The 23,950-nt window shown below is 35.1% G+C and overlaps 1 protein-coding gene across 2 annotated transcripts; it reads left to right on the forward strand.

The window, feature by feature from the left end:
- Positions 1-5,284: 5,284 nt before the first annotated feature.
- On the forward strand, positions 5,285-23,513 carry LOC120419307 (aquaporin-like). Of its 2 annotated transcripts, none has more exons than XM_039581976.2 (4): positions 5,285-5,661; positions 22,375-22,632; positions 22,691-22,984; positions 23,043-23,513. In XM_039581976.2, the coding sequence occupies exons 2-4, from the start codon at positions 22,384-22,386 to the stop codon at positions 23,250-23,252; spliced, it is 753 nt and encodes a 250-aa protein (XP_039437910.1). In that variant the 5' UTR covers positions 5,285-5,661; positions 22,375-22,383; the 3' UTR covers positions 23,253-23,513. The 2 variants fall into 2 exon arrangements, with proteins under 2 accessions (XP_039437910.1, XP_039437909.1); XM_039581975.2 differs by lacking the exon at positions 5,285-5,661 and adding an exon at positions 22,187-22,314.
- The last annotated feature ends 437 nt before the right edge of the window (positions 23,514-23,950 follow it).

Raw genomic sequence — 23,950 nt, forward strand, 5'->3', positions numbered from 1 at the left:
AATTTTGCTTTTTTAACAAATCTGAGTCACAAATATCAATTCCGGTCACGCAGAACCGAAACCGAATGTTTCGGATACCGGTTCTGGAGGTTCTTAGGCAGAATGGTCAAGCTACACTTCATTCATCGTATGGGTCATTCGCTCCCATTGGTAAATAAGGTTATAAAATTAAATATTAAATAAATTTTTAGTTTGGTTAGCATAAAAAACAGTTATTTGATAGTTTATTTCAGGGAAACATAGTTGATCCATCTCAAAATGTAAAGTAAGAATAATTAAAAAACATTGGTGACGATATCTTGTTACACAGAAAAAAATCAATTCCCGTAATCGTGAATTAAGTTCACGAATGTGAGATCCACGAAGGAATTTATTCATGAGTATGGTGCATTTGCACCAAAAACGTGAATATATTCCTTCGTGGTTCTCATAATTGTGAACTGACTTCACGGTTTCGAGAATTGATTTTTTTCTGTGTAGTCAGGAACTGGAAGGTCTTTTGTTCGAGTCTCGATATCGGCACTTTTTTTGGTTGATGAACTGTTTTGAAAATGAACCTATGAGAATAACGCTTTCGCTAATCTTGAGATTTATCCTCTGTGTCTGTTCACACCTTTATACTACTAGATCGTGTTCTTTATTTTCTGGGATGGCGCTGCCCAACTGTGGGTGTAGCAGTTGGCCACTATTGCTAGTACCAAACAACTAAATCTTCTTTCAAGCGCAAAGATTTTGACGCCATGGAAACCTAAGTATTTGAAAATATTTCACAAAGTGAAGGCGCAGGATACTCGTATTCACACATAGAATTTCAAGCGCTTGCCTCATGAAGAGATTCGTTTTTTTTAAATATAATTTGATTTTCAACTGCAATGATGTCAATTTTTCGGCAATGTGATGCAAAAATTGTGGTAAAACAAATCATATATGCTGATTAAAAATTAATTTTCAAAACGAAGTTTAAAAGCGCTGTGAAAGTTTAGAACCATAGAAAAATACAGCAGCAGACTTTCCATACTGCCTCTTTGTCTGCGTGTTTCACTCCCGGTTTGTTGATGCTAAGAATAAAACAAATTTTAATTAAATTCTTCCGAATAAAAATCAATAATGGTGTTGTTGTCACCTTCAGCAACACTTTCTTGAAATTATGCCAGAGTAGTGGCATAATAAAGTATACCATCGCCCAGGGGCGCCGACTAGTCCAAAATGTTGGGGGGGCATGGTTGTTTTCGGAATCGATAGTTAAGAGTGACGATTAGATGTTTAGGTTTCTTGTATATCACGAATTTTAATAATTTTATTGCGATGTGATATGATTTTTTCATCCGGAATCCTTTTTATTTTTTTAGAAAAAGTTAATTTATCAAAACAATATTGAGAATGTTAATTGGGCGGAATTTTTTATATGTTTGGAAGGCGAATTCCTTAACATTGGCATATTCTCACTTAGTATCTTAAAGTAACAGTCAATAATAAAAATAATCAGATATTTAGAAATTCAACAATACAAATATTCTAAAAATAAAAACACAAGTAAATAGCAAAAATTTAGAACTTCAGAAATTTAAAAATGCAAATACTCATTTAAAAAAAAACATCCATTTTTCAAATCTGAAATTTAGAAAAAATAACAGATACACAAAATTCTATATTCCAAAATTTAATAAAAATAACATATAAAAAAATTCTAGGGTTAAAAAAACTCATGACTTGAAAATGATAAGAAATCAAAAGCAGAAATTCAGATATTTAAGCAATCAGAAATTTCGAAATAACAATAAAATTCAATGTTTCAAAAAAACCGAAAATTTAAAAATTATGCTACATCAATTATTTTTTTTAAGAATTTAAGAATTTAAGAATTTAAGAATTTAAGAATTTAAGAATTTAAGAATTTAAGAATTTAAGAATTTAAGAATTTAAGAATTTAAGAATTTAAGAATTTAAGAATTTAAGAATTTAAGAATTTAAGAATTTAAGAATTTAAGAATTTAAGAATTTAAGAATTTAAGAATTTAAGAATTTAAGAATTTAAGAATTTAAGAATTTAAGAATTTAAGAATTTAAGAATTTAAGAATTTAAGAATTTAAGAATTTAAGAATTTAAGAATTTAAGAATTTAAGAATTTAAGAATTTAAGAATTTAAGAATTTAAGAATTTAAGAATTTAAGAATTTAAGAATTTAAGAATTTAAGAATTTAAGAATTTAAGAATTTAAGAATTTAAGAATTTAAGAATTTAAGAATTTAAGAATTTAAGAATTTAAGAATTTAGGAATTTAAGAATTTAAGAATTTAAGAATTTAAGAATTTAAGAATTTAAGAATTTAAGAATTTAAGAATTTAAGAATTTAAGAATTTAAGAATTTAAGAATTTAAGAATTTAAGAATTTAAGAATTTAAGAATTTAAGAATTCAAGAATTTAAGAATTTAAGAATTTAAGAATTTAAGAATTTAAGAATTTAAGAATTTAAGAATTTAAGAATTTAAGAATTTAAGAATTTAAGAATTTAAGAATTTAAGAATTTAAGAATTTAAGAATTTAAGAATTTAAGAATTTAAGAATTTAAGAATTTAAGAATTTAAGAATTTAAGAATTTAAGAATTTAAGAATTTAAGAATTTAAGAATTTAAGAATTTAAGAATTTAAGAATTTAAGAATTTAAGAATTTAAGAATTTAAGAATTTAAGAATTTAAGAATTTAAGAATTTAAGAATTTAAGAATTTAAGAATTTAAGAATTTAAGAATTTAAGAATTTAAGAATTTAAGAATTTAAGAATTTAAGAATTTAAGAATTTAAGAATTTAAGAATTTAAGAATTTAAGAATTTAAGAATTTAAGATTTAAGATCTGATTTTTTGGCATATTTTTTGAGGGTGCAGTTAAAATTTCTATGGCCTTTTTATTTTTTTTTTTTAAATCGCACTCGCTAAATCCTGATTTACAATGGCAAATCGCAGAATGTTGCGGTTGAAAACTTGATGATTGTTTTCGCAAGAGTTTGCGTAAGTGCTATGGAAGAAGTGGTTTTGTTTTTCGAACAACATGCACAGATAGAAATATTATGAGCAAATCCATAAAATCTATGTTGACGACATCTCTCAAATCATATACCGATGCCTCTGTGCTCTTGTACTAAGCTTACTGATTTTCCTAGAGAGCACAGTGATGTAGATAAAACGTTGTCGATTTAGAAAAAGATTGCATCTAAATCCAGAAAATTGTAAACAATTTTGTTCAAAAAATTACAGCGATTTCGAAAACAACAAATGTTTTTGAACTATTTTGCGGATTCGCTTACAAGATTTGTATCAGTGTGTACAAACAATGTTCCATTTAAGTTTTAGATATTATTTTCAATTATTTCTGTGATTTTTTTTTTATATTTATAATAATATTTTTCTTCCAAAATTTCTGGGGGGGCACAATGTATGGGCAGCCCCCCCAGTCAAATTTTAGGGGGGGCAAAAAGTGCCGTGCCCCCCCAGAGTCGGCGCCCCTGCCATCGCCGATACGCGGCGCTACTTGTTCTCGAGAAAAAAGTGATACAACTTGTTTTTGACAGTTGGACTTCTATTCTATGGAAAAAGTCTAGATATTTAGAGTTCTATATTAAATTTCTGTAAATCATAGAAAATCAATAGTTTTAACCTTGGTTTTAATGAATGATCATTTTGAAGGGGGATCAAGTTATTCTTAATATTTTGAAAATGCCGGTATTTTTTTGAAACGTATAGCATTCCTCTTTTGATCAGATACACTTATCAGCCGAACATAGCTGAATGTATTAGCTTTCAACTCATGCCAAAAGTCCATAGTTTTGTGACAAATTGAAAGAGCTATGCGCGTTACAAAAAAGGGGATCAAGTCTCCCCACCCTTCCCTAAATGCGACGTAAAGACATTTTGCGTAATGTCTCACGAAAACGAAGTTGACTTTATAGCTGTCGGCCACCATTGCTAGTACCAACCACTAGTGTCTTCCTTTTATCTACAAGGACATCGCCGCCCTGGGCTCCTAAGTGTATGAAAGTATGGAACGGAGCGACGGCGCCGAATACCCATATTTACACAAAGAATTTTAGAGCGTAATGTCTCACACCCTGCATGTATTCACTGAAACGTGTATGGTGCTTTTTGAAACTATTACCTTAAAAGTTTGAAAACAAGGCCATCTTCCAAGGTCATTCAGATTCAGAATGATAAAACAATACAGCCCAGACTCGATTATCCGAATTCCTCGGAAAAAATTTACTTCAGGAATCAATTCTTCGGATAATCGAATCACGAAAAAAATTTTTTCGATGTTTTATTTTTGATTGTCGACATCTTAGGCTATTTCCTCAAAAATTTTGGGCAAAAAAAAATCGTGACATCACATTTAAATTTAAGTTTTAGACTTAAAAATCAAAAAATCTCATATAAGTGGCATGTATTTTTGTTTCAGTGTATTTTTTTAGAAAGCTCGTCCAATTTCCTACAAGTTTGTCTTTGACCACTTTTTGATACGACGCAACGACTTCGAGATACAGTAATTTTTAAATTGCAAAAAACACAAATATTTAAATACCTTACACCCTTCTCGAATGTTGTTTTCGAGAACTGTTGGCTCCATGTACACGAAAATGGCTTATATAGGTCTAGGATAACATGTCTACAAAGTTTCATTGAAATCGGAGAGGGTCGGGTACAAAAGTACCAGAAACATTCCTGATTTGAGCTGGAATTGCTCTATTTCAAATTTGTCTAAAAAAGGGTCACAGAACTCAAATTTGATGTTAAAAACAATAAATTAAAAAAAAAGAATAAAAAATTGTTTGCGATTCGATCATCCGAAGTCCCATATAAACCTTCGGATAATCAAACTTCGGATAATCGAAACTTCGGATAATCGAGTCTGGACTGTATCTGGAATATTTTCCAACAAATTTACCTCCACACACCCACCGCGTCACGTCATCCGCGTGACGCGCGTAGATCTTCCCAAACACGACTGTGAAGATCAGGAAAAGGGGCCGAGCGGAAAATCGGTCAATAAATAATACACTGACCGATGGCCATCCAAACACACGTGGGAAGTGTGTGCGTGTGTAAAGATGTCCAAACACAAAACAACTCTGGCGGAGGACAAAACCAGCTCGGGAAATCACATTTTCCTCTCTCCTTGTCAAAGTCAGCGCGCGTCAGTCGGTGAAGATCGGTCGTTCGTTCAGCGCGCGGCGGGGTCGCGACGATGCTCAACGTGGTAAAGTCAAGCTGGTGACGATTGTCGTACCCCTTGTAACGAAAAAAACAAACTGCTCGACTGCATTGACGGTGGCGCTATCAGCAGCTCACACTCAACCAGTAGTACAACCGACTAGCCACTTATACTTGAAGCGCTTTCGCTATCAGCTTAGACGAGCTCGGAAGGCGGGAAGGTCTACTCAGTAGTACTGTCTCGGCGGCCGTTGGAGCAGGAAGTCCTCCCCAGGATAACGTCTTCAAGTAGTACTGTCTCCGCGGGTCATCTTCTTCCAGTTGATGGAGTTGCGATTCGAGCGCTGAGTCGGGAGAAAATTCGAGGAAGATAAAAAAAAGCAGCAGCAAGTGTGTCAAGTGCAGTACAAATTTGTACTACTAAGTGACCTAGGCTAACCGAACGCGTGGAGCAAAACATGTGAGTGTGTTTATCGAGGTAGAGATATAATCGAACACGATAAAGGTCGAGCAGCATTGCTGATAAGAGCGCGGTCCTTGGAGACATTGCGATCAAAACAAAACTGTATTTTAAATTTGTCCTTTTGAAACTGACAACGCTTAGTGCTTATGAGCACTTTATTCAACTATTTGATATGCAAGAACTTGTGAATCCAAATTCGAATAAAATAAAAAAAAATAGCAAAAAGCTCAGAGTTCGGGCGAAGACCTTTGGAGCACTGTGGTGTCGAAGTTAGTAGTGACAGTGACCTTTTACGCACTGGCCGACCAACAACCAGCACCATGGTTGATGACCGTGGAAGAAGTGGTCAAGTCGGCACACCGAATGGGTGGTGTTATCGATGGGTTATTTAAGTGCCGGTCAAATCAACTGCTGCTGAACCGAACTGTTCGGCCACGGGCAGTGCGAGTTTTAACTTAAGTCATGCCATCGAGTTGGGAAATGCTAATGGATGTAGAAAAGTATTTTTGGAAGAAATTCGGATGGTGTTCTGATTATGTAACGGAACACGGGGCGTCTTTGAAGCGAGAGAGAAATATGGTGCGTTGTTATGAGAATGTTTCTGTCATGGGTTGACATGGATGGGGACGCGTGGTGTACCAATTGGATAGGGGAAGTTGGTTTTTAGGCTTTTCTGATTTTTACGCTTCAACATTTGAAACTTTCATAACAACGCAACATTTCATCGAGAGTGAAAACAGTATTTACTAACACTTTACTTAGCAAACTTTTTTGTATACATTTTTGCACTTTTGTGCTACCTAAAACATTTTCTGCGAGAAATCCGGAAAGCTGCTTGAGATCTTTTACATGAGCTATTATTATTTTCAGACATCATACGAATATGCTTATTCATCTTTCTGATTAAAGATTCAAATTTATATATTTATACAACTCATATAATGTGGTTAATTGCTAAAAATTGGATTTGTTTGTAGCCTTAAATGTTGAACCAAAATATAAGTTAGGTTATAAAGTATTACTATAGAAATAAAATTTAGAAATAAGAAGTTCAAAAAACAATCAGCAAAGATTAACCTATAAATTTAAGACATACAAATGAAGAAACAAAGATTATTTCATCGCCCTTCTGATAATTTTGTTTAACCTTTAAAGATTTTCTTTGTCTGATTTGCTTTTTAATGTTAGTCTTTTTAAATGATCAAAAACATGGTTCAAACAGCTGTATCAATAGGGTGTTATATCTAAATCGATTTTCCAGCACAGCACATTTTCAGATCCTTTTGGGGTACTAAACAACCTCCAAAGTTTGGGAACGAATGGTTAAGTCCTCACTTTGCGCAAAGCGATTCAATTTTCTATGGGAATTTATATGGGAAAAAACTTTTTTTTTTATTTTGATATTCATGAAATCCATGGTTCACGCTGTACTAAAACCGGATTCATATTCGGATGCTCTAGAAGGTGCTCTACAACTTTCCAGAAGAGAGTATGGTGCTAGCTTGCCCCTGAAAGAAGATAAAGCGTCCTCAAAACTCGTCTAAAACGTGATTTTCGAGCAAAAAACACGTTTTAGACGAGTTTTGAACACGCTGTATCTTTTTTTAGGAGCAAATTAGCACCATACTCTCTTTGGGAAAGCTGTAGAGCACCTTCCAGAGCATCCGAATATGAATCCGGTTTCAGTACAGTGGGAAACGTGGATTTATAAATATCAAAATAAAAAAAAAGTTTTTTCCCGTTATAAATTCCCATAGAAAATTGAATCACTTTGCGCAAAGTGAGGACTTAACCAATCGTTCCCAAACTTTGGAGGTTGTTTAGGACTCCAAAAGGAACTGAAAATGTGCTATGCTCGCTAAATTTGAACAACTTTATTTTTTCCATAAAACCGTATTACACCCTAATGTCTCAATTCGTCTGTTGTAACCTGGGTTCGCAAAACGGCCTCAATTTTGAACTGTCAAAGTGGAATCAAATTACTGTTCGCCAAAAGTAGATAGTAGTATAGTTATCGATCACAATTTTTTTGCTGAAAATGTTTGACTTTTGAGGACCTGGAGTCGAAGTCAAGAAATCTTAATAAAATTGAGGGCGAGATCGTCCTTTTGATATGTATGAATGGAAGTTGTTTTTTGGAGTCGATGTGGTTGCATCCATCCAGAAGCTGTATTTATTGCTTGAATCTTCTATTTTTGATGGATCAGCTTTGCTAGAATGTGCGAAATTTTTTCACTGGACCAGGAAAAGCTGCAGAATTCCAAAATCAGCCAGGGAATTTATCCACGACATCGCAGAATGACACTCACGCCGCAGTTCTTCGTCACCCGTAAAAAGAAAAACCTCGTCAAACCGATCGAAACTTAAAAAACACAAACAATTTTTCAGCAAAAAATGACAAAAACTAGACAAATGAAACACATACTACACATTATAAAACTGCTCATTTTCCAGTAAGAAAAAAGTCATGCTTGTGCTTGAACAGCCTCCTGCTTTGTAGATGTAAACAATGTGGGATCATTCGAAAATCACGTTACACATTATCTCTATTCATCGCCCAGGTTGTAACCCGATTCGCCCCACATGAGATTTTTGAATTTAAAATTAGTAGGTCTTAAGCAATTTTCCATTTTTCATGCTTTTTCGCAACTAGGTTCATAATTCAATTGATATTTTGCGAATTTTTGTCTGTAGTCACTATAATCCATTTAAAAGCAATTTGTGATATTTTTTGTTTAAAAATTCCAAGAATCGGGCTCGAAACTTGAAATTTCCTTTTTTATTATTTTTTGCGCCTGCTCGACCTCAACCAGAGCCGAAAGACAAAAATTATATACCTTGGACCAGACAATAAAATCAACTTCAAATCATCAGATCATCCAGAATTGACTCCATATAAAATGACAACTGCATGTATTACAATAAATCCTGACATTCAAAATTAAAGCTATCAAAGGTTATATAATAATATTATTTTTAGCACATTTTTGAGCGATTTCAATTTAGAGTTTTTTGAAGAGCTTTAACATTTTACCGGGGGCCTTTTTTTTAATTAAAAAATCGTTGTCCTGAGATATCTTTGAACATATTTGAATAATTTCTGTTCGAAAGAATCATAAATTTTGTATTCCAAACCAAATAAAATGACAAAAAAACAAATAGGGAAAAGGAAGGGGGTTACAACTTATCATAAAATTTACTACGTCATTTATGGATGGTGTCATTTTGATTTTTTGATTTTTTCAATTATTAACTCCGCATTGACGGAATCGGTTTTGTAAGGTAACTAAAAGATAAACAAGTTTAACCATCGATCACTTTACGTTGATTAATCAGGATTTTGACAAACGACTGTAATATCTAAAAAAGTAAATTAAATATGTTTATATACAGTTGAATAAACAGTCGGCTAGCAAGTCCTTAACAGAAGTTCTCTAGAAGAATAAAATAATTGGATGAAATTAGGAAAGCTTTTATTGTGTTTGACATTTTTGCTTATTTTCTCCAAAGTCAAATGACTAAAATAAATTAAAACAATTATCAAAAATACTAATTTTTTCAATTTAAGAAACCACAAATGGTTTAAAGTTAACGTTTTATTATATTATCCATGGTCTCTTACCTTTTGCCAGCCTTTTTTATTTTATTTTTTACATCTTTGATGTCATATTTCAATTTTGCCACACTAAATACAAATAATACTTCAAAAAGAAGAATAAGTCTTGTATTATTTTCAAACATTGTTTGTTTTTTTTTAATTTTAGCAACAATGGCCTAAATGTAAATGCTGTACAGACTCGATTATCCAAAGGTTTCAAAGGAATTTTGAATAATCGAATCAAGCAAAAACAAATTTTTAAGTTTGTTTTTCATTTTCTTATTCTCAATATTAAATTCGATTTCAGCGAGCTTACATAAGTAAAAATCTAGTGCTATTTGACATGATTAATTAAAAATCTCAATATTTCATCTCCTCCATATTGGATTTGTAAATTTAAGATCATTTCAGAGCATTTTTGGGGTCAAATTTGGCCTCGACGACCCACAACAAACGAGTTTTTTTCTTGATTCGATTTTCCAATTATTTGAATACTAGAAGTTAAATTTTTCGAGGACTTCGGATTATCGAGTCCGGACTGCAAAATAAAAAAAAAAACAAATAGACTAGATTATTATGCCTTCATCTTAAATTATATCAGTATTTAAATCTATAAACTGAAAAGTAATTCTAACAGATTACGATTGACGTAATAATGCGAAAGCACATGGTATTCAAAAAGATCAGTTATTAAGTTAGATCGATGATTAAACGTTAGAAGATATTATCACCAATTTATTGCCAATCAAAAGTGAACGCAACAATGCCTTTCATTCGAACAGCTGACCAGAAGATGTTGATTAGTGGGTTGATAATAAGTTAAATTGGATTGTCACACCAAATCAAAACCTCATTTGCATTGTCACACTTTAATGGGTTTGAGCGGTAGGGTTCTGGTGCTTTAGCTATTATAGAATAGCACAAGCAGAACGTGGTAACGATGTGATATCGCAGAAAAATTTAGCCCAATTATTCAGTCAGTCTGGCAAAAATAACAGGTTGTATAACATGCGCTAACTGATTTCGGACGTCATAATTTGGGAACTTTCCGAGCTGTTGGAAAATTTTCAGCACTTCCTAATTTAAGATTCGGTGTGAGTATTAGAAGGTGCCACATTTCAAATAAACACAAAGCGTACTTGACGAAAATCTAAATTGTTTCAGGTGCAATAAAGTGTACTTAACATGGCTACAATATCAATCCATATTACTCATATCAGTCCAAATATCCAAGTCGAGCCCACAAAGTGACGTTAACTGTAAATTGTTTCTTCCAAGAAACCTACACTCGAAAAAAATACCACGTCCAAAGGTTATTCCCTGTAAACAAAAAAAATGTAATCACAAGCAATCTTCGTGGCGTTTAACATTTTTTCGAAGATAAGCCACCAGAAATCGGCTACACCGTGCTACCAACTTGGCTCTGATAAGCGCTCTGATTTTTACGGCCTACTTTTGCGCGAGCGCATGAACCTTACGCGTTGAGTTTAAGTCATACTCGCGGGTAACGCGCCAAACAATCAAGGTGGCTCTGCAGGCAAGGTGACGCAGTGATTCCTTCAAAGATTGCTATGATTGATTGGTTCTACACGCTGGAGCCCAATTCAGGCCAAGGGCAAGTGATCAGGTGAGAGGTTTGGGGATGACCACGTGGTTGGTTTGTGGGTTTAAGGACCCGGAATTGTTCCATTTAATGAATTAAAAACAGAACCAGACTGTGTTAAATTCTTCACTGAAGATAACCCTGCCAAGTGACCCGATCGGTGAAAGTTTAATTTTATTCGGGAAGACGCGATAAGGCAGTTATTGGTTGCTGTTAAATTTATGAGATTACACCAAAAGAATTTCATAACAAACAACAGGATCTGTTAAAATAAAAGTTTGCCAAGTGTTTTGGTCAGTGACTTGCAGAAATGGTTTGATGTGTGCATTCTCTGTTGGTCGGATGTTGACTTGCACTCTCAATCCATTAATCAAACTGGGGAACGACTTGGACGTTTGAAAGAGAAGTGTTTTAAAGGCGGGGTGCGAAGACCACGGAGGACGAATAAACTTACCTTGTTTACTGGTCGACAGTTGAGAATGCAACGCGTTTAATGCAATTTGCATTGTGGTAGTCTTGCAAATGAGAATCCGACTTTTTTTTTTGTCTTTTTCCGTTTGTTGGTTTGGCGCAATAATCAGTTACTTGTCATTCGAAGTAAGACATATTTTTATAAATGTACAGGCAAATTTATTTTACCACATTCATTTCATAAAAAACTGAATGGGAATAATCATATTATATATATTTTCCTTACATTAAATATTCCAGTAGCACGCAAACAATTAACGCAGCAATTTAAGTTTATCACATGACACTGCTGAAAATACCGTCACGGTTGGTGCAATTTTAAAAGCAAATAGATTCACCACTAGACTAGAAATATCCAGTTATCTCTCCCTATTATTTAGTGCAGGTGCGACACTCGAGTTGTTGATATGATGTTTTGGGACCATTCATAAACCACGTGGGCACCTTAGGGAGGGGGGGTGGCTCAGTGATTGTCCACGCTCCATACAAAAAATATTAGTTATGTATGGAAATTGTTCACGATGAAGGGGTAGAGGGGGGGGTCTGATATTCAAAAAAAGTACCCACGTGGTTTATGGATGGTCCCTTCAATAAATTGTTGATTTCGTAGCGAGGAGATACTAAGAATATTTTTTCTTGCAAATAATATTTATTTTGTGATGAACAATTAAGCAAATTGCAGTTATACATCAATTAGTTTAATGATATATTTTACCGATCCTAACCATAAAATTCTAAACATAACGTAACAGTTATAAAACACGAAGGCCTGTTAATAACAATACGATCCACTGCTGACGTTCTACCAGCAAGTTCGGCGTGCATCAGATACACGGAGAGACCGGCCGGGGCAAATCTAAGAAAATCTTGGTTAATTTAACTAAAAGTATGGGTTAGTTTTTTACACAGCTTTTTTTCAACAATCGATTGTTGATTTTGTTAACCCGAAATTGCTTACCACCAGTTACTAAAATTAACTAAAAAAATAGTTGGTATTGCCATTTTTGTTGCTTAAATGGCCGAAAAAATTCTAGCAGGCGACTGCTAGGATATTTTTTCAGAAAATTAACTAAAAATTTCTTGTTTTCAGCTGAAATATTGTGGAATATTCTGTTCAAAACTGGCTGGACATATTTTTCAAGTATTTTTCAACAATTTTTTTTTCGTTGTATCAACCGAAATATTTTTGCATGCAGCAAATTATTAGTGGTTTATAGCAAAACATTTCTTAACTAGACATAATTTATGTAAGTGTTGAAATATATTTTCTTTTTATCTAAAGATATAGGCTAGGCCGAATTTCTAGCTATATTTTAACTAATGTCTTACTTGAATACAGAAAAATATTCGTACATGTAGTCAATAATTAGCTGTTGTTAGCAATATTTTTATTGAATTTGCAGTAAATTTTGTAATAATGCCTCACAAATTAATGCTGAGTGTTTTTATTTTCGCATTTATTCTGCCTAAAAATTTAACGTTTTGTACTAATTTGTTTTTTTTTGCATTAAGTTGTTAAATTACTGTTAAAAAGCATCAAAACAAAACTTTTTTTAACTGTTGTTATAAAACATGTAAAGTTTGACTAATGTTTTAAAAAATTACGTTGCATTAATCTAAAAAAAAAAAATAAAAAAGCATATTACAAATTTCTCGTGAATTCCTTAAAAATAGAAACCGAGCCAAATTTTCACCAAGTTTAAAGCTTATATTTTTATTATGTTGTATAAAATTAAGTGTTGTATTCACTTACCATCACTGTGAAATCATCCGATAAGTCATCATCATTTACAACGGTCTCAGGCTTAGTTATTTTTCTTGTGGTCGGACACAGAATTTTCACCAAAGTGAACCTTTTGCTGCAAATAGACAAGTGAAATTTATTAGTAATTTTAAACAAAATTCTTAATTTCGGCTATAAACTGAAAAAAAGGAACGTAAATAAATGTAATTATAATGAGGAAAGAAGAAATATCAATAATGCTACTTACCAAGCTTGCATTAATTTAACAATTACTTTTGGCAACACACTTTCACTGCATTTGATTCAATTTATTCAACGTACTCCGATTCCTGAAAAAAATATTTTGAGTTTTACTTACCAGTTTATTGAGCAGTCGTATTGCAACAAAACTTTCAAGATAATAATTATCTTCTTTTATATATTTTATATATTTTTATTTTTTGATATTTTACTTCATCTCTATTTTTTATGTTGTCATGTGTACGCATTTCTATGTATTTTATAATTGATGATTCTGAAAAAAGAATGGTTCATTAAGATTTTATCCGTCGTAAGCACGAAGCTTTTTAATGATTCAGTTTTCTAATAAGAATCACATAAGATAAATTATTGTGCAAAAATAAACCCATACTTACTTGGATTAACCAACATTTTGTTAAATTTGCCCGGGCTGCTCTATCCGTTAAGAGTTGGCCCGCATCTCCCTTCTACTGCCCTCTCTTTCCATCAAACATTCTTATAACGTGTTCAACTCACTCGCATTAGAGGTCCTCATGGCGAAGGTCGTCCTCTTGCTCTTCATAGTTTATCACCTGCAAAGAAATCATCAACAAACCTACTCACCAATTCCACCTCCCCAGTTGCAACACTTTGATTTGCCACTTCAACATTAGCTAAATAGTGTAATTTTCACCTTTCACATCCTCTCACTTCATAATTAACAACACAAACTCAACAAATCGACCGCTCTCGTTCGAATCCTGACTTCAAATGACAGACGTAAACAAACCCAAGTTCATCTTTTAAATATTTAACCAATTGTTAAATATATTCAACCAACAAAATTTTTGATTTTCCTAAAACCAAAGCTAACAGTCGAGCACGATCATTCGAGTTCGAGAAATCTGTTAGCTTTTTGCCTTTAGCATTTTCAACAAACAGGTTATTAAATTAATAATGAATTTTGGTGAATTTAACGGAAAATTGGAAGTGACAAGTACGTTTTTGTAAAAATTTACGAAAGTGAAATCAACAATTTTAATTGTTAAAATTTCTGGGCACAGTCTCTCCGTGTAGGTGATAACACTCCGTTAGTTAATTATTCCAACTAAAACGCCGTGATCGCTATTGCAACAATTTCCACCTCTAGGATACCAGTTTTCTGATTGACTGTTAGCCATATAGTAATCTTTGTCAAGATTTTACTTTGTGAGATCGAAGATTTTTTGATGACGTTAAACCATAAAGTTTTGAAATGTTTTTAATACTCTATTAAATAGAAATACACAATAAAAAGTAAGAAAACGTTTTGTTAAATTATTTAATTACTTTAACATTCAAACCAAAAAAGATTTAAATGGCAAATATATCTCAATTAAAATTTTCAAGGCGAAACACACCCTGCTGATTGAACAAAATAAGTCTAATTTAGTTTTTTTGGGGAATAAACACTTTTTTGTACATAAATTTTTGTTGAGGCATTTAAAATAACCCTGCAAAATTACAAAAAAAAACGAATTTAATTCACCTGTGTGGTTGATGCCTTCATCATTACGTTTTGAAAATGGATCACATAAAAAAATGATCCGGGAATAATTTTCATCTGATTTTTTTGGAAAAACTATCATAAAGGAGGTATTAGAATATGACAAACAAACAAACAAATAAACAAACTCGCACTTTTTAGTGTTTGACAGTTTGCCATACTCGCAAACTAGTTTGGGGCAAATTCGCAAACAAAACAAAATATATGCTGGGTGACGTTTCTGCAAACAAATGTAGGCAAACAAACATGGCAGCCAAACTGTCAAAAGTGCGAGTTTGTTTGTTTGTTTACCATTGTCGAATACCTCTTTAAATTGAGACAAGGTTGATAGATTTTCAAAATGTTAGACTCATTCAAAACGTCTTTCGATTATCTATCCAACAAAAAGATCAGAATATATCAGAAAATATATGTTTAAGTATACTCATCAAAATTTTAAACTGTATAAAACTCGATCCATGGGACCCGAGTCAAATGCTACCGGTTTGAGTTAAATCGGCTCAGCTAGTGCTGAGAAACTTGAGCTAGATTGTTGGCCACATACACACACACACCACACACACACACACACACGCGCGAAAATTCGCTCAGTTTTTGATTCTGAGTCGATATGTAGACATGAAGGTGGGTCTTACCTCAGTCAGCAATGCAAAATGCGCAAATGATTAAAAAACACGTATTTTTTCGAATGTTCATAAATGGAAGGGATCGTACTGCTCCTCCTTAATGACATAACGAAAAATGGAGGTCGGATTCGTGAGCAGGGACAAAAACTATCCTTTGGACAAAATCTCACACAAATCGACCAATTTCCAATTCTTGAGAAGTTTTTAAAAAATGATTATTTCATATCATCTCCCAATCGTCACCAGGATACACCTGATAGCGGTTAAAATACCTACCATCAGAGCATTGTTTAAACAGTGATTTGTTTAATTGAAGCATCAAACCGTTGCAGATAGGTGTGCGATAAAGAGTGGAAGCAGTTTGCTCACTGCTCCCGCGTGATAACCAGGCTACAATTACGCCATAAAGTTTGCTATAATGGCCTGCCGTGCGCATCTTCCCCACCCCATCGTTATCACCTTAGTCAGAGTACCCTGAATTGATTTCTGGACTTTTCCTCTCAATAGTGATGCAACATCCTACGGTTGTACTCGCAGTTCAACAAATCTGATTACACAAATCCTTTTACTGGGATATTTAGCACTCGATTAGTAATGTCAAGTGTTCACACGATAAGCAGAATCGCAAATTGAGCCATTCTAGATGAGTGTCTTAGCTGTGTTTCGTCGAACCGCGCATTCCGGATCTTACCTCAAAGATCTAGAATGCGGCTCCATCAAGAAAAAATGATTCAAGATTTCAACCTGGAAACATCATCCAACTCTTTTCAAAACAATCTTAGTGACAAAACAAGTTTCACTTTTTATTGGTCATGCATATAGTTAACGAACCTGTCGAGAACTCCAACTGTTGTCGATTAGAAACAATCGGGAAAAACAACCCGCCAACGGATTAGAATTTATGGCAGGCCCGGCTTATCAACGACAACTTCCCGCCGAGTGCTGCATTAATTAAGCATCTCACGCATTGTTTCCTTTCTATTTTTATGAAATTCTGAACTCATCCAGTACACTCACGTAAAGTAAAGTGACTTCAATTAGAAAGATGACTGAGCTGCTGATCGGTTATCTGTACCGTCTGGCTGAGCTGGTTTCGTTACTTCAGCTAATTACCCGAGATGATTAGATGCGCCCTGTGACAGAGACTGGTGGAGAATTAGTGTGTTTGAGTTAGACGGTTATTTTAAGCCGCATGACTTTCGATTGTTGATATACCGGTGCCGTCCGGTGGTCACTTAGACAGGCCGTTTTTAGTCGCAAATGAGACAGGAAAGTGACATTAACTTAGCATTGACGAGCAACGGTTCCGTTTGCTTTGGGACAGGAGTTTTAAGAACACTTTCAAGCTAAACATATGGGAAATGATGTGGGTAATTCTTCACCAACTCACACAGCAGATGCCCCGAGGTCAGTTTTTTGATATCTCGTTACGGAGGGGCGGTACGATCCCTTCCATTTTTTGAACATGCGAAAAAAGATGTGTTTTTCAATAATTTGCAGCCTGAAACGGTGATGAGATAGAAATTTGGTGTCGAAGGGACTTTTATGTAAAATTAGACGCCCGATTTGATGGCGTACTCAGAATAATATTTTTTTTATCAAAAATACTAGAAAAAATCAAAAATTTTGCTATTTTTTCGTAACTTGACTGTGAACATTTTTAGCTCAAGAGCAACTCTCTACGAAATCGGCCGATTTCGACCATTTTTATTTTTTGTATTTTTTGATTTGGCTCAAACTTTGTAGGGGCCTTCCCTATGACAAAAGAAGCTATTTTGTGTCATTGATTCACCTATACAAGTCTCCATGCAATTTTGGCAGCTGTCCATACAAATATGGTACGTAGATATTCAAACAGCTGTAACTTTTGAGTGAATTTTCTGATCAATTTGGTGTCTTCGGCAAAGTTGTAGGTATTGTTGAGGAATATTGAGAAAAAAATAGGTACGCGGAAAAAAAATTTGCAGATTTTTTAATCAACTTTTTTTTCACTAAAACTCAATTTCCCAAAATACGTATTTTAAATATTTTCAAAATTTATAAGTCAAGGCTAACATTTTCAAAGGGCCAAACATTAAATATGACGCCCATTCAAAATGGTAGTCCTGATTTAATTTTTTTCAAAATATTTTTTTCGAAAGATCGGAAAATTTCACTAATGTTTCATATTTTAACATTGATAATCGGACTATTAGTTGCTGAGATACCGACATTAGAAAATGGTGGGTTGTTTTGGTGAGACTTAGAAAACTTCAATTTTCGTGTTTCTTTTTCTTTTTCTTAAAGCGGCTGTATCTCAGCAACCCGAGGTCCAATCTTCATATCTCTTAGACAATTTTATAGACAATTTTCTGAACTTTTCAAAAAAAAGAAATGGTCACTCATGGTCACTATTTTTAAAAATCGAAAAACTGCAAATATTTCGCTAAAATCAAACTTTCGGTTGCTATATCTTGAAAACGGAGCACTTTATCAAAAAATCTGTAAAGTAGTTTTCGATTGCAAATTCAATTTTGCTTTTAAAAATAACTTCAAATTTGTTTTTGCATGAAATTTCGATTTTTTCCAAAAATCACTATTTTTTCAAAAAATCATAACTTGGTGGCAGATTTTTTGACCATGTTTCTCTATGGCTCAAAAGTTGCGGATTTTTGTCCCCTAAAACATATCAAAAAATCTCGAAAATCAAAAAATACGTATTTTGGGAAATTGAGTTTTAGTGAAAAAAAAGTTGATTAAAAAATCTGCAATTTTTTTTCCGTGTACCTATTTTTTTCTCAATAGTCCTCAACAATACCTACAACTTTGCCGAAGACACCAAATTAATCAGAAAATTCAATCAAAAGTTACAACTGTTTGAATATCTACGTAGCATTTTTGTATGGACAGCAGCCAAAATTGTATGGAGACTTGTATGGGTGAATCAATGACACAAAATAGCTTATTTGGTCATAGGGAAGGCCCCTACAAAGTTTGAGCCAAATCAGAAAATACAAATAAAATTCATTTCCGGTTTTGGTAGAGAATTGCACTCTTGTCATTTTAAGGAAATTTTAATATACTTTTTGAATCTGCAATAACCCAGTAGGGTATTTTTCATTTAGAACAACATTTTTCAGGATTATTTTTTTGAGTGTAATAATGTTCTACAAAGTTGTAGAGTAGACAATTGCAAAAATGTTGATACCCAGGGCTGAGCTGTAGGTTAGTCGAGGTTAGTCGTCGACTAACAAGTTCTTTAACAAAAATGTCGCCCTCATTAAACCATTTGGCGCCCTCAGCAGGGCCCAAGAGAAACTTTGCATTTTGCAAATTTGCCAAGTTGCCGATTTGTGCTGCGCCTTCTTGAAAAAGATAGAGCGCCCCCTCAGGAAGCCCCAGGGCGCCCAAAATGCCATTTTTGCAAATTAAAATAAAAGAGCCTAAGGGAGATCAGGGCTGAGCTGTAGGTTAGTCGAGGTTAGTCGTCGACTAACAAGTTCTTTAACAAAAATGTCGCCCTCATTAAACCATTTGGCGCCCTCAGCAGGGCCCAAGAGAAACTTTGCATTTTGCAAATTTGCCAAGTTGCCGATTTGTGCTGCGCCTTCTTGAAAAAGATAGAGCGCCCCCTCAGGGAGCCCCAAGGCGCCCAAAATGCCATTTTTGCAAATTAAAAAAAAAGAGCCTAAGGGAGATCAGGGCTGAGCTGTAGGTTAGTCGAGGTTAGTCGTCGACTAACAAGTTCTTTAACAAAAATGTCGCCCTCATTAAACCATTTGGCGCCCTCAGCAGGGCCCAAGAGAAACTTTGCATTTTGCAAATTTGCCAAGTTGCCGATTTGTGCTGCGCCTTCTTGAAAAAGATAGAGCGCCCCCTCAGGGAGCCCCAAGGCGCCCAAAATGCCATTTTTGCAAATTAAAAAAAAAGAGCCTAAGGGAGATCAGGGCTGAGCTGTAGGTTAGTCGAGGTTAGTCGTCGACTAACAAGTTCTTTAACAAAAATGTCGCCCTCATTAAACCATTTGGCGCCCTCAGCAGGGCCCAAGAGAAACTTTGCATTTTGCAAATTTGCTAAGTTGCCAAGTTGCGCCGCGAAACGCTGCCGCGTTTGTTTTGAATCAACTAGCAGTGCGCTTCAACGTGTTCCGTTTTGATGATTCTTTCCTTTTTCTAGATGCTGCTACGTTGCTGTTCGCTCTGTTCACACTGTTCGTTTTATGCATCGCTAGCATACAATGACCGGTGTTATGGTATATCAGGGTCTGATCTGTGTTTGAAATATATATTTTTGTTCGCTGCGATGATTTAATTTATTGCGGCTGGAGTGGCTAGTTTTGCCAAATCATTAATAAAGTTACCTCAGTAGGGGTGCAATCGGGTCAAAATGATTTTTTTAATGGAATTTGCAATTCCTCAGTCTTTTCAATGAAACTTAATGATGTTTAAAGGGTAGAGTAGGATACATCTAAAAAACGTTTGCTGAAAATGTCACATTCCAAGAACAAAACCCGCGATTTTGGCAGCTTTATATATGTGGGGTACGGTTTTCACCAAAAATGATTTTTCAAAAAATCAACCTTCTAATAGGTTCTTTGAAATGGGTCGATTCCTTTGAAAGAGTAACACTGCTGAGTTACTTGTTTTGATCATTGCTTCGTATTAGAGCATTATTTTAGTTTCAATTTTTAAACGATTCATCAAATTCCATCATATTTTTGGAAAATGTTGGTAAACTATCTAAGATCAATCCTTCGCTTTTTCGCTATCATTTAAATTGTTTTTGTTCGTTAGAAGTAATTAGATTAGATTAGATAGATTAGATTAGATTTATTCGTAAGAAGTAATGAGAAGTGATTTTAAATGAAATATGTTTGTATGAAAATTGATTACCTTTCCGAATAGGGGATTCATACTCGTACTGTTGCAAAATAACTGTTGCAGTTTGCCGATGGGCAAATGGATAAAAGTTATGTGGCTTTCTGAAACTCACTTTTTCATTTGCTAACGTAGCTGTAATCAAAAAACGAACAGCATATTCCACCCCCCCCCCCCCCCCCCCCCCCGCTCATCACTTGGCGCCCCTTGTACAAATATAGGCGCCCTACGAGGAGAAGCGCCCTCGCCAAAAACATTGGCGCCCTAAACCCGCCAACAGCGACTAACTAGTTCAAAATCGTACAGCTCAGCCCTGTTGATACCGTAAACTGGGGTGACTTTGATAGCCCGGGGTGGCTTTGATAGGTTTTTCAAATGCCCGTCAAATTAATATCTAAATATTTTTGAGAATTTTGAGTATGTAAGCATTAAGGGATAGCGTATTATCGAACAGATATGCAAAATGTCACTGTTACATTGGATGTATCAAAATTAGTAGCCAAATCAAATTTCTATCAATGTCACCCCGGGCTATCAAAGTCACCCCAGTTTACGGTACATAAACATAAGGGGTTTGCTTGTAACCATCACAAGTTATCGCTATTTAAAAAAAATGTATTGCAAAATTTAGTAAATCTAGAAGATTTTTTTTTTTTATTTTTCCTTCTCTTGTCAAATCTGTTGTTAAAATATCCAATTACATCAATATGACTTAAAGCACAAATCATAGTTGAAAGGAACTAAGAAATATGGAATTGTAAATTGATTATTCACTAATAAAATACATTGAATTGAATTGTATTCAAAAATTTGGTTGCGTTGATCATGGCCGTTCACCGTCACCCGCGACAGACACGAACGACGAAACAAAAAAAAAGTAACTTTTTCAAACCATTTTTTTTTCGTAAAATCGCGATACCTCGTGATGGGTTACAAGCAAACTCTTTATTTTTATAAATCAATTTTTTTGAAATTGTCTGCTCTACAACTTTGTATAACATTTTTACACTCTACAAAAAAACCCTGAAAAGATAGAAAAAACACGAAAATTTATTATGAAAAAAAAAGTATTAACTGAAATAAATACCCTGCTGGTTTATTGCATATTTTAAAAATACATTGAATTTCCCATAAAATGACAGGTCTTAAAATTTGTTACTGTCAAAAAACGAACAAAGGGCCGAATTTTTGAAATTATTTTTGTATTTTTTTCGATGAAAAATACGTTTTTTAAGTTCGTCATAAAATCATTAAAGTCCCTTTCACATCAAATTTCAAACTCATCACCAGTTCTGGCTGTAAATAATTGAAAAACTCGTCTTTTTCGAATATTCAAAAATGGAAGGGGCCGTACCGCCCCTCCGTCACGAGATATCAAAAAATGGAGCTCAGTTTCATGATCAGGGACAAAAATTACCCCATAAGACAAAATTTCACGCAAATCGATTTCGTGTGAGTTGGCGGAGAATTACCAAAATTTTATAATTTTTGTTCCGATTCCTTTTCGAAATATTGGCGCCACAAGCTAAGAAAATTTACAAATTTGCCGGGAAACGGAGAATTTCCGGGATCTTTTTTCGCGATTCAAGCTGATGCGTTCGACAGTGTTTTGAATGGTTGATTAAAAGACAAAATTAGACGATATGATAATTATAGAAAAAAAAATATTTCTCTTAAAAACGATGAAACCGAAAGAGTCAAGAATCTCAAGTAAACCAGTTCAAGGTACACGACCTGCAATCACTGTTTGCCAACGGATCTAAATCGAAACGTGCACTCCCAAGCCCGCATTGACTGATAAGCGAATCCAGAAGTGTTTTGCCCGGCTGATAATTATTAAGTACAATTTGTTTTTCTAAAGATAGTTTATTCCGCGGCCTTACTTTCACACCGTGGCCGACATCATCGTACGATTAAAGTTTGTTTTGATTCGCTCCGGTAGCTTTCCGGAATCGGTTATGACTGCCGAGTTCAACCAATGACCCGTGTAGACGTTGTTTCTATCAATATTTAGTTAAAACTCATGATTTTGAAATTCTCCTTGCAGCTCATCACCATGAAGAAGTCAACGCTGGACACCATCTCGGTTCTGCTGGCGGAACTGACCGGAACGGCCCTGCTGGTCATGCTGGGCTGCATGGGCTGCGTCGGCACTTTGGGCTGGGTTCCGGCCCACTTTGAGCTGTGCATCAACTTTGGCCTCGTGGTCATGATCCTGGTGCAGGTCTTTGGCTGCGTGTCCGGCTGTCACATCAACCCGGCCGTTACGGCGGCCGCGTGGGTCTACGAAATGGTGTCCACCAAGGTAACACACTTGTACGTGTAGTTTTGAGGTTATGCTAACTTCCGCTATTCGCCACCAGATGGCCCTCATGTACGTGGTGGCCCAACTGATTGGAGGTTTCATGGGCTATGGAGCGCTGAAGATGTTGACGCCGGAGGAGACCTTCACGAATGCGTTGGAGAAGGGCGCTGGATTCTGTGTGACCAGTCCGAATCCCAAGATCTCGTTGCCCCAGGCGGTCGGTATCGAGTTTTTGGCCACTGCCGTGCTGACGCTGGTGTGCTGTGGCGTTTGGGATCCCCGAAATGCCAAGCACCACGATTCGGTGCCGCTGCGGTTTGGCTTCACCATTGGATGTTTGGCGGTGGCTGCGGTGATTATCTTCAACACGATGCACCTCCATCAAAAAATAATTTTAATCAAATTTACAGGGTCCCTACACCGGTGCCAGCATGAACCCGGCCCGCTCGCTCGGTCCCGTCCTGTGGAACGGTGTCTGGACGGCCCACTGGGTGTACTGGGTTGGTCCGCTGGCCGGTGCCTTCATCACGGCGTTCATCTATAAGACCGTGTTCCGACGTGAGGTGCCCCAGGAACAGGGCACGGCCAACGAACTGACGTCACTCAACGCGGAAAAGTAGAACAAAATGAATGCTCAGCAAAAAAAGAGGATCAAACCATAAACCCAGAACCACAAACACGCACACACACGCCAAGTCGCATTTCAAGAAATTAACTCAAAGGAAATACTTATATCTGTTATTGTGAAATCGATTTACTTCTAGAATAACTTGAATTTTGAGGAAACCGAGTACTTTCCTCAAGCGTGACTCGTTACTCGTACACCATTAGCAACTAAGTGAGGAACAAATTGACGTATGGAAATAAAGATATTAAATGAATTGATCGATGCACGTTATTTGAATATCATTCACTGCAACTTGTTCTACTTAAAACATTATTATCAAAGCTATCGAAATCCATAATTGATACAAAAGTGAAATACCAAGGGAGGAGGCGTATGGTGACTCAAGTAAATTATAATAATTTGAAAAAAAGCCTTACAATAAGCCTTATAAATGCAAAAGCATGTGGTGTAAAACATGTTCAACATTTCAGCATTTTTTTTTTCGATTATAATTCTCTGTGAATTCTGGAAAAAGTTGCCAAAGCCCCTTTTTGATTCGCATGAAGCTTTGTCATAAGGGGTGATTTTGGTTCCTGGTCACGAAACGGAAGTCCACTTTTCCATCCTGAAATGGTGATGATTTATAAATTTGGTATTTTAAGGAATTTTATTTAAAATGATACGCCCAATTTGATGGTGATCTCAAAATTC

The sequence above is a fragment of the Culex pipiens genome, chromosome 2 (genome assembly GCF_016801865.2).
Source record: "Culex pipiens pallens isolate TS chromosome 2, TS_CPP_V2, whole genome shotgun sequence".
In the NCBI taxonomy this organism is placed as follows: Eukaryota; Metazoa; Arthropoda; class Insecta; order Diptera; family Culicidae; genus Culex; species Culex pipiens.